The sequence below is a fragment of the Lasiodiplodia theobromae genome (assembly GCF_012971845.1).
Source record: "Lasiodiplodia theobromae strain AM2As chromosome Unknown scaffold_63, whole genome shotgun sequence".
NCBI classification, from domain to species: domain Eukaryota; kingdom Fungi; phylum Ascomycota; class Dothideomycetes; order Botryosphaeriales; family Botryosphaeriaceae; genus Lasiodiplodia; species Lasiodiplodia theobromae.
In genome coordinates, this window is record NW_023336545.1 from 96,139 (window position 1) to 107,458 (window position 11,320).

General features: G+C 51.6%; 3 protein-coding genes across 3 annotated transcripts; all 3 read right to left on the reverse strand.

Moving 5' to 3' along the window:
- Positions 1-2,574: 2,574 nt before the first annotated feature.
- Positions 2,575-3,376, reverse strand: LTHEOB_12440 (uncharacterized protein; the record flags this gene model as incomplete). Its single annotated transcript, XM_035509308.1, has 2 exons — positions 2,575-3,207; positions 3,260-3,376. 2 exons carry the CDS (start codon positions 3,374-3,376, stop codon positions 2,575-2,577), a joined length of 750 nt encoding a protein of 249 aa, XP_035364615.1.
- Positions 3,377-4,766: 1,390 nt separating this feature from the next.
- LTHEOB_12441 (uncharacterized protein) lies at positions 4,767-6,254 on the reverse strand (the record flags this gene model as incomplete). The annotated part of the gene is made up of 1 exon (XM_035509309.1): positions 4,767-6,254. One exon carries the CDS (start codon positions 6,252-6,254, stop codon positions 4,767-4,769), a length of 1,488 nt encoding a protein of 495 aa, XP_035364616.1.
- Positions 6,255-10,543: 4,289 nt separating this feature from the next.
- LTHEOB_12442 (uncharacterized protein) lies at positions 10,544-11,295 on the reverse strand (the record flags this gene model as incomplete). Its single annotated transcript, XM_035509310.1, has 2 exons — positions 10,544-11,088; positions 11,157-11,295. 2 exons carry the CDS (start codon positions 11,293-11,295, stop codon positions 10,544-10,546), a joined length of 684 nt encoding a protein of 227 aa, XP_035364617.1.
- Between the last annotated feature and the right edge of the window lie 25 nt (positions 11,296-11,320).

The following is an 11,320-nucleotide window of genomic DNA, read 5'->3' on the forward strand; positions in this document are numbered from 1 at the left end:
TGCTCTCCATCTTGCCGTTTGCAACCCGCGAATAGTCAGCCTGCTGCTTAGGTCTGGCTATTCTTCCAATGTAAATCCCACAGACGAGTATGGGATGACACCGTTGACATACGCTGCGGCCTATGGAATCATCGAAACCACGAAGGTTTTGCTGAAGGCCGGGGCAAACCCATTTCGCCACGAGGAGATTAGCAACATGTCAATGTGGCATTACGCGTTATTCTGTCAGCCGACTGAATTCATTCAAGAGGTCATTGAGTTTTGCATGACCGCCAGCTCTCAAATGGCAAACTACGCAATCGAATTATGCCTTATGATTCGCATGGGACACCGCTTTGCGGTACAAGGGGATATTTACTGCAGCACCCTGGAGTACCTACTTCGAACCCGTTCTACGCAGCGAATACCCTTCATGGCGGACCATTCACTGCTTCATTTCTGTACAGACACCTATAAAGCCCGACTGTTGTTGACGTATGGCTGTGATGACATCAATCAACAAAATGGCCGAGGGTACACTCCCGCGATGGTTCTAAGTCGGCTCTCTGCACCAGGGGATGTTCTTCGAATGTTGGTTGAGCAAAAAGCTGATGTGAGACTCCTGGACAATCACAGGATGAGCGCAATTCACCATCTCAACGCGTCCACGGTATTCGGTCCCCACTACGGCGCATCTAACAAAGAGGAATTGATCGATTGGCTCAACGCAACTGCTGTGCTCCTATCGGCAGGTGGCGACATGAGCCAAGGCGACAGTTGCTCCTGTCCTTGCTCCTCCACTGGATGCTCACCGATACGGGGCCTCTTCTGGGAATCGGATGACGTTTGGAATGTCTGGGAGCTCTTTCGCCATCGGAAGAAGAGACCACTGGAGGCTATACCAAGGATAGTGGAGTTCTTTCTGGTCCTGAAGAACTCTGGAGAGCAGAAAGCAATCGTTCAAGCCATATTGGATATTCATCGCTACCAGACATTCGAAGAATGGGGCATGACACACACGTGTTGTATCCACGATGGAGGCTGGTACTATGAAGGGCCGAGGCCTCAAGTTGACTTCCACTGTCCGAAAGAAGACTATCACATGGAGCAAGGCAAATGCAATGTTGCGAAATCGAAGGAGTGGGATTCGGAGTTCGTTGAAATTACCAACGAGCAAGAAGAGTTGGCGCGACTTCTGGACGAGACATGTGCCCACTATGCCGCGATGTTAAACGATGCTATCGAAGATCGTTTGCTTGAGCTCTTGGCACGTCGGGCTGTTTTACTTGAATATCAACTTGAGAGGGATTTAGCAAAAGAGAGAAGAGAATCCCGCCGTAACAGACGCAAAGTTAGACCCGAGGTGGGTCGATTCCCCCAAATTAAATTTTGGATCGACTTCCACTAACAGATACCCTATTCAAGCTTCCTCCGAAAGAATTGCTGATAATGGTAAGTACGAAAAGTCAGAGGGGTTGACGAGCTCATTATAATCGTGTCTTAGGAATTCCCATTACATTACATCGACAAAAAGGAGGATAGGTTCGTCCAGTCGATGGACTGTTCTGGATTCTATGGCTCTATTGGGAGCGGTATTGAGTGCAAGTACGAGTATCACCACGACACTTTTCTTGACTACTTCTCTACCGACTTGCAAACTTACCCATACATGGGCGGCCAAACGAGACAGGCGTGGGATACTGAGAGGAAGACCCTGCTGTCGAACTTATATCAAAAGGTTCTGCGTTTCCGCAGTATTCCACCGGAGAAAAGAGGATGGGACGTGGATTTGATATAAGTGGGTGGTTTGAGAAGATCCGACAGAAGTTGGTTGGAAAGTAACCCCATTTCCAAGTTCCAATTCATGAAACCTCTCTATTGTTAATTGTCATTGCCGCAATATATTGCTCCTTTTTCGTTATTCTTCCTCGACTATAACGCAATGCATCTATTTTCATATTGTACTGCTGTGGCAGTGGAGCGCGGCCGCCGCCGGCAGGGCACGTGACCTCTTGGTGATATAAGCGCTGGTGGGCAGCTAGTCGACCGACAGGTAGACCAAACTGGCGTACTCTTTTGCCCGGTGACAGAGTGACAGCTGCCCGTTGCTCCCATCACACTGCCTCTTTAGAAGACTTGTGTAATCAGCTCATTAAGTGCTCCTTAGTTCATTAGACGGATACCGCGAAAATTTTCGAGGATTATAATGAGTGCCACTTTGACAAGTTCCTTCACTGGTTAAGTTACTAATAGGTATTCTCGTGCAATTAGAACAGTCTGGTGCGTGTTAGACAATGTTATGATACTGGAAATTAGTTGAAGATCTTGGGGTAGTCATGTCGTATTGCCTCAGGTAAACACTAGAAACGAACCACCTCGTATTAGAGTTCAACTCTATCTTTATAATAATTACATTTAAGACCCTGACTGATTGAACATTTGGGTTTTGTTGGAGATTATGTCACACGTTTGCATTGGTCTACCAGGTAGCTAAATATCCTCTTACAAGCATTTCATTCTTCCCTGATTCATGCTGCCCATAGAACACCTGTGGGCTTCCACTAATTATCCATAGCGTGTAGAGCCATTGCCTTTTTAATACACTGCTGCCATTGATGGTTCGATTCCCTGCTCATCGATCATCCTGTCGACCCGCTGCATCTCAAAGTCTGCCTCGGCCTGAACTTCTGGCAGAGCCTGAATAGCGCAATGAGGCACAGTATATGAGCCGCTGAAGCTCATAAAGCGACCATCCCGGTAACTCGGGGGAGAATTGTTGTTTGGAAAGATCCCAATACGATGCAATGTCCGCATGCCGTCGTACATCTGAAGTGTGTCTGGCTGGCCTTCGTCATCGATGGGGTCAATGAGCTGCTTCACGAGCGCTCGGAGAGGTTTCCCTTCATCCTCTTCATCGCTTCGCCAGTCCAAGTCGGGGTACTTCTCGCTCAAACTCTCTTCGTCCTCGGCAGAAAGATGCAGGTAACCATAACACTGGGCTGCAAGGACTGCCTTTTCTCCTCCCTGTGTTTGCTTAGGGAGAAACTCTCGGAGGGCCTCTTCGTACTCTTCCGGGATGGTGTCATTGTAAAATTCGTTGATGCGACCGTAAGCGCGGCACTCTGCGTAAAACGGATCGCAGTGCATCTCGACGATCTCGTTGGGAATTTCTTCGTCTATGGGCGTTTCGAATTCCTTGCGTGCCTCCGACACATTGAAATATTTGAACTAATGATTTAATTAGCAGAGTGAAATTGTACGAAAAGAAACAGAGATTTACCACTTTGAGAGCGAAAGGCTGCGAGTTGATTTTGACTTTGAAGACATTCCCTTCGTTCGAACCATCCAGTTGCTCTTCGAATTCGATTTCCGGATTTGGGTCAACGTATGGGTGCATTTTCGGACCCTCGCACGATGGTAGAAGCTCGTTTTGTTGCATTGTTTCTTGATCGAAGTACTATTTTCGTCTGGTTCTTGGATTTGTCTTGAGTGCTATGTGCTCCGGTCTTGATATATGTGACGGTATACAGTTCAGCTCACCAAGGACGAGCTGGGCAGTGGAGCACCATGGGGCAGGGCGCTTGTCAAACATCGTGTGAACAGGCGGGGATCAATGTCGCGTAGCCCTATCAAGGAAGTTCCCCCCACTTTTCGCTAAGACTACGCGCTATTGGATGTGCCGCGCTTAAATACAGACCAATCGCCTGCTCTAAACGTGTCTACAGGCGCGATTGATCTTACAGCCTAACGAATTGTTAAATCATAAAACGATGTTGATCCCCTTCTTGACACTAAAAAGAAGATCCATAATTATCATCGTAGAAGCTCGCTGGCTGATTTAAAAATCTTGAAACTCACTACACCGTGATGAGCGTTGCCTTATCCGTATTCGAACATTATCGCGCGCCTACATGCTCAGTGGTCAGTGCGCTGCGGCACAGCAAGCGCCTTGATGACACGCAATGCATATCCTCTCCTTAGCCTGGGCGCCTCACCACCTTAGGCATCAACATTGAAATTCGGTCGTCTGTCAACCCACATGTAGCTGCATCTTCTCACTTACTAGCTGGGTGGGTTGAATAGACTAGACGCCGAGCTTCGCAGCACTCGCTATACTCGACATACACTCCATTCCCGAACACTACCGGTCGCTTTCGAAACCCGCCATCTCGTATGCGAAGCGCCCAAGGGAACTCAAAAGCGCCTTGGCCATGAAGATCGTATTCACATCGTTCGCGACTGTTTTGCACAGGCGCTTGCTAGTGGGGACATTTCTCGCAAGCTCTTTCCGCATTGGGCAGCCGTCTACAAAGATCAGGCGTGAAAATCGGGGCAGCCTGCTGCCTTGAAGACCATCGTCTTAGGACATACCAAAACGAGCATCGGATGGAAGCCAAGCGAGAATTGACTGGGAGAAATCGATTTTGTCGTGGGCGAACGACTGAATTGGTTCAATCCACTGGCTCAGATATTTCCCTGATGAATCAGGCTTGAAGTGCGATAGAAGCGCCGGAGTTTGGATTCTGTTGATGAAGGCGCTTAATGTTCTTCAGTTCCGCTTATCGCGATTACTTCGCACTAGTGTCCTATCTCTGAACAATAAATCTTGCTGAATATTAGAATAGATCGTGATTGTACTACGGTATGCGAGGCGGGTGATGGTCAGGGAATGGATCCAGCATGATGACTGTAAAAGGGTTGCAGCTATTCAGCTAGGCCCGACACTCGATCAGACTGTGGTATACAACTATAGGTATTCAATAAAAAACGAAGATCCGAAGCAATATTTAAACACCGGAAGACCCATTGTCGACATAAACCCTCGTAGCATCAACCCCAAACCTCCTCTTCCCAGTCTCCCCATCTCCTCCACCCGCACCCTCCTCCCCCTCACCCCACCACCCCATCCTAAACACCCACCCCTTGAAAAGCTCTTCTCTCCTCCTCCCCCCTCGCTCTTCCTCCCTCAACTCCTCCACCACCACCCTGTCCCGCCACACCTCTCCATCCGCAAACAAACTCATCTTCGCCGCAATGCTCCCCGGGTCCTTAGGCAAAATGCGCGTCTTCCCCTCCAACACGCACGCCACGGCACCGCACACCAGCATCGCCGCCAACAGCCCCTCCAAGATACGCGTCGAGACGGTATTCTGCACGAGCCGCATCCGCGCGCCATCCACAACCGTCCCATTAATCGGCTCAGCAGCGAACCGCGCCGCAGCCCCGTCATCCCTGTCATCCCCGCCATCACCGTCGAGCGTGCTCCGGCGATAATACGTATGCAGCACCTGCGCGATATAAATCCCATACAGCTCCTCCAGCCTCCCCCTAAATCCGTCCACATTCTCCCTCCCCACAAACTCCCTCAGCGGCATCCCCCCCGTGCCGTTAACCAGCAGTGACAAAAACTGCCCCACATCATTCCACGGCCTTGCCGTCGCGTTCGGAGCCGCGGACATGAAGACCGCGGAATCCTCATCCGGCACGACCGCTGCTTCGTCCTCTTCCCCCTCCCCAACGACGACTTCGACCCCCGGCAGCGAGAAGTTCGTCGCCACGACGAGCGCCTCGATGTACGGCGTGCAGTGGAGGAGAGAGAGCGAGTCGTGCGTCCCGTTCTCCCGGCGGTGCCCCGACAGGTACCAGAAGTGGCTGCGGTCGTCGCCGCAAACGGCGGCTGGGATGAGGTCTTCGGAGGCGATGCCGGACGAGTAGAGCATGCCGTACTCGGTCAGGTCGTTGACGAAGTAGCCGTCGGCGTCGATGGTGGTGGGTGGGGAGGCGAGGGAGAAGCGGAGTTGGCGGTCGGTGCCGTTCGTGTTGTTGGCGTCGGAGGTGGTGGTAGTGGTGAGGAGAGGCGGCGGGTGGCACCCCGCGGGCGGGTCGACGGTGATGTATTGGGTGCGGGCGGAGTCGTTGAGGTGGGGGAAGTAGTGGGTTAGGGTGCAGTTCATGTTGGCGCGGGCGGCGGGGAGGCGGGCGGCGGCCAGGGTGAGGGCGGTGTCGTTGTCGTTGCTGCCGTGGATGGCGGCGGGGTTGAAGGTGGAGAAGGCGTATTGGCCGTGCGTCCATTGCGGGTAGGTCATGTTGGTGTATTCGATCAGGGAGAGGAAGTCGTAGTCGCCGCCGAGGCTGACGTCGCGAACTTTGCCGTCGCCGATGTGGAACCAGCCTGTGACGTCCAGTGCGATGTCGTGGCGCCATGGAACGGGGGTGGGCGTGTATAGGCCGCTGGTGACGATGGTCAGGGCTGGTGCCATCAGCGCGGTGAGCATGGATGCCAGGAGCGCGATCTGACGTTTCCTCGTAGCGTGAACTACTGCTGCCAGTGTGAGCTGGGAGGCTGGATCGTATAACATTTCCTTGAAGGTCGCGTTCCCTTTTCTGAGTAGTTGGAACGGGTGTAGCAACCTAGCCGTGGCGTCCGCTGCGGCGAAAGTCAACCCGATCGTTGCCATGACTAGTGTTGGAATGTAAGTCCAAGTATATTTCTGATATCCATCAATGACAACATTTGCGATTCCTTGGTTCTTTTTTGATATCTGAGACAGAACCTCGAGCACAACAATGACGGCTACTGTCGTTGCGAAGAGCGCAATCCGGAACCAGGTGGCTGCTGTAAGGGGCCGCCACCACTTTGACTGATCGGTATTATCCTTGATGGGCTGGGACGGCGTACTATCATCCGAAGTGTCCCTTGTTGTGGGCGTGACAGCCACAGCTGGATCATTTGCTGTTCTCGGAGTCGTGAAAGAAGCACTATATCCGCGAAGGCGGGCCTCAAGAGTTTCATTTGGTGTAAGTCCCCCACCCGCGAGAATACTTCTGAGAGGCTGGCTCTTTGCTAAAATCAAAGCATGAGAGCCGACCGGGCCTGGGTCGCGGTAAAGGACACCGGGGAAGAGAAGGTACAGTGCAATGCTTAATAGCGCAAGCAACGCAAGGAGAGCCTCCATTAGCCGCAAGGACAGCTCCTGGATACAAAGCCGACTTTTGGTTGATGTGGCGATTCCCTGCAAGGTCTGATTGGACGGGCTCACGTGCTCCATTCGCACGGAGAAGGCAGCAAAAGCAGTCCAAACCTTCTGTGAAAGTTCTGTGACCAGGGTCGTGTTTGCCCAATCTGAAATTGCCCTTCGTGGCTCCGTTAAATTCAGCAAATTATACCATTGATATCGATCAAAGATGCCGGTTATAGCAGTGTTGTATGTGCTCAGTTCATACTGAATGCTGTCCAAAATGTCCTGGGTGATGTTGCTGGGCTGTTTTCCCAGGTCCAGAACTTCGTTAGCCGTCGTGGGGACGCGAAGGAGATCCTCACTTCGTGAAACATCTGTGACGTTCGTGACTGTTCGGCGGGTGAGTGAATAGGTGGGCTCGCATAGGGCACCGGAGATTCTTCTGCTCTTTTCAGGATAGCCGGTTTCCAGGCCAATGAGTAGACGATGTTCCATGCCAGGCCTCTCTACAAATGTCTCGTTCGAGCATTCATAAAGAATGCCCAGCTGGCTTTTCAGAAAAAAGAATGTGCCTTGGGCTGCTAAAGATTCGGCTGTTGGGTTGAATGTCCCGAACACCGATTTTCGAGACGAGAAACACCATTGCTTGAACATATCTTGATAACGATCAGGAAGTACCGACTCCAGGGCAGTATCGTTGTCGGGAGGGCTGTTGGAAAATGAATACTCGAAATCGAACGTCTCGCAATTTTCCAGTCTGGACTGAAAGACTTGGACATCAGCTGCTACGGTGTCGTAGGAACCTGAAAGATGTGAGCTCCGACCCAACTTTTTATGCATCAGTACTACGCACCACCTTCAGACAGTTTAAAAGTCTGGACTGCAAACTCAGAAGTTACGCCGCGAGGGAGTGGTAAGTCGTGAGCTCTAGTGCCCCAGAAATACAAGGCAGTGTCGACAGGTTGTTGTGGGGTACCCGTGACAATATCCACTTGTTTTCCCAGATCCAGGCTGTCAAGGACAATAATCTCTTTGTCGTGGGTAATTGGTCTATACTCCAGGCTAAAAAGCCCAGTGGAGAAGACAATCAGAAGCCGCAGGAGTAAGGACCCTGAGATCCCGATACTAACGGGAAAATGGCGTCTCTTGATTGACCGTAACAAAGACTCCGGATTCGTCGACATCAGATAGTTCAGCAGCAGAGGGTGTTTTGTAGATGATTTCCCAAGGCTCATCAACGCCCATGGCATGAGCTGCTTCGTTCGATACTCGACTTGTGCCCAGAAAGCAGCCAGGATGGTGAGAACTATATTTACGTCAGATACAGTTAAACAGGGCCTTAACTTAGTCATTATTCCAGGTAGGCTACGTACCAAATGTGGGACCGTAAGTCCATAAGTAATGCAAGTTTTGTGACGTTGTGGTCAACCCTTTGTCCCGTTCCGATACATAGTAAAGAGCCTCCAGCGCTGCAATCATCAGGGCAAATACGAAAGCTTGGCCAAACAAAAATGGCGCCCTCAGGTAGAAGGGTGTCCATCTCGGTTGGTTCACCCAAGTATCGCTACCATTAACCATTTCGAACTTTTGCTGAGGAGTCTTGTCAGACGAACTTCCTGAATGATGTGCGAGTGCTGAATCGTGCTGGCTGTGAGGGTCATTTTCACGTCCCACAGCAGCAATACCTAGAAGCGGAGAGTGTTGGTTCTGGCCATTTTCCGACGCGTTTTCGTCATCATTTAGAGCATAATTCGAAACCCTCGTTTTTGGTTTAGTAGAATGCGCTCTGCTGACTGATCTCCTTCCGGCGGTATTATTGGGGTCGAATCGAGGAACGTGTTGAGGGGTGTCAGGGCCAGCAGGCAACGTGACGTTTTCGTGATTGCTGTCGAGACTTATCCGAACGAAGTCGTCCGGCCGACGAGAATTTAGGAAATGTTCCCGCTCCTCCATGTTGAGAACTGTACAGACCAGACCTAAGAATATAGGATAAGAATGTCCCCATGAGGGGGCCTGAGTTGATGAGAATCAGACGCGCGGGTGGAGGAGCCACGTTTAGTATTGTAGGATTCAAGCTACAACCTTGTCTGTGTTTCATCCGCCATGCAGAAGCGAAGCCGGGAGTGGTCCGATATTTCTGCTGTCAGCCCCGCTGCATTGGTCGGCGAGGGAAAGAGATCTGCAGGAGTTCAAGGCTGAAGGAAGCGATTGGGGGCCACGAGTTCAAATATAGGAACAAACAACGCGGCAACCGTGCATTTTATGGATCCATGGCCCGGCGGTGCGGACTAGCCCCCACACGATTAAATCTAATGGCAACTTTGGAGTCTTGAATGAAACACAGCATACGAGACGCAGATTTGATCAACCTGGCCGTCCGGTCAGTGCCCAAATATTTGTAGGCAACCACAGCATACTAGAATCTGCAGCTATTGAGCGGTGAAGGTCGGTTTCCCGAAGTTCTACGTAACTCGAACTTCTTGCCTCTGTATAATATAATTTACTCCACCCGCTAGAAGAATACATACACGCCTCGAATCTACGATCTACCCATTTTTCTTTTTCTTTTCATGAAGCCTTAATAGCTGTATTAGCTATAAACGTACTGTTGTATTACGGTTTAAAGTAGGTGAGACTTAAGCTTAAAGTAGCTAGCGCGCTGAAGTTAAAGATGTCATGGTGATGCATGTAACGACTCGGAGGCTAAACATACAAGAGAGATGAAATTAACTCCAGAAGTTCCATATTTCGATTCTTCAAGTCTAGGGTAGGACAACGGGCTGGTGAAGACTGCTGTGGGCCGAAGACGCAGCAAGCTCCAAGGCCAATACAAGTAACTGTGACCGGGATAAAATGGCTGAGATCCACACAACACAGTCGGAGTCAGCACAAAGCACAACCACGGGAACGAGGAACGAAAGAAGCAGCAAACGTCACAGTTGAAGCGGAATGATGTAGAGCAAGTATATTATTTTTTTTTTGGTTACAGAGCTGGAGAAGGGACTCAGTACACAGACTCGGCTCGGACTAAAGATGGGCTGTAAAGCAACGCCAACTTAGGAGCTAAAATATGAATCTTTTTTAAAGGAAAGGCCGCGGAGTCAAGCAAGCAATGGACTGCCATAGTCTAAGCAGGGGTTGCCAATGCTCTTGGAGAAATGCTGGCTTTTTTCCGGTGCTATGTTTTTAGAGTTCCAGCAGGAAGCGGGCAAGGAGAGGTCATTTGTTGAGACAGACAAGAACTTGGCCCGAGCAATGGAACCAACCACAGCAAAGCGTCCATGCACGCCACGGTCGCCATGGGCGGTTCTGGGCCTGAAATAAGGAAGATGCCGCGCGGTTTACCTGAGACGGTTCCTTGTCCGCGGAGGAGGTCATAGCTCAAGTCCGATACGCAATACCGCCCTCGCCAAGACTTCTGTTGTTCCCAAATTAGTCGAAGCTGTTTTCCATGTCTGGACCTGGATTCCTTGAGGGCGAGGATTTGCACGAAATCCATGTGCTCCAGGCCACACGCCGCCGTAACCTTCCGACCATCGCCCAACTCATCATTCACTCGTTGTTTCATGCATAATAATCATCCTGGATGATGCCGCCCCCGCACCCTACGCATCCCCGACGAGCTTCTTCACGCGTTCCAGCAGCACAGGGGCTTCCCTTCCCAGCCTCCTCTTGCCATCCTTGCCAGTCGCACGGGCCTTCGCCATCTGTTTCCTCATGCGCTCCCGCTGGGCTATTTTTTCCTGGCGCTCGCGCTCAGCTTCTTCCTGCGCTTTCCTGCGGGCCTCGGCCTCTTCCTTGCGCTTCTGTCCGATGGCAGCCTCCTTGCCGAAGGTCTTGGGCTTCTTCCTTTTCTCGCGCGGGCCGCGTTCTTTGCGGGCGGGCTTCGCTTCGGGCTCGGGCGACGGCTCGGGCTCGTCCAGCAGGGCCTGGCGCTCGGGATGCGGGTCGAGGGTGGGTTCCGGGGCGGGCGACTTGTCGTTTTCTTCTTCTTGTGCTTTGTCGTCTTTTGCTCCCTCTGCTTTCTCGTCGTTGTGGTTCTCGGTCTGGTTGGCGGCCTTCTGGGCCTGGCGCAGCTCGTTCTCGCGAATCTTTGCGTAGCGCTTCCTGACCTTGGCCTTGTAGATCAGGTCCTTCTTGATTTTCTTGACTTTTGTGGTGTCAGCATGCGGCGCGATGTGGTGTGCGAAGACGTGGCGGGCTGTTGCGGTGGCATACCCTTGCGTTTGTAGGTTCCGTCAGGTAGATTGGCGGGGCCGACGGAGAAGCCTTTGCGCGGGGCATTGTCGCTGCGCAACTTCTTGTTGGAGGACGGGCGGGCGTCGTGGTCGTCGCGTTGGCGCTTGCTGGCGGCCATGGTGTGCTGGCGTGTGGGATTAACG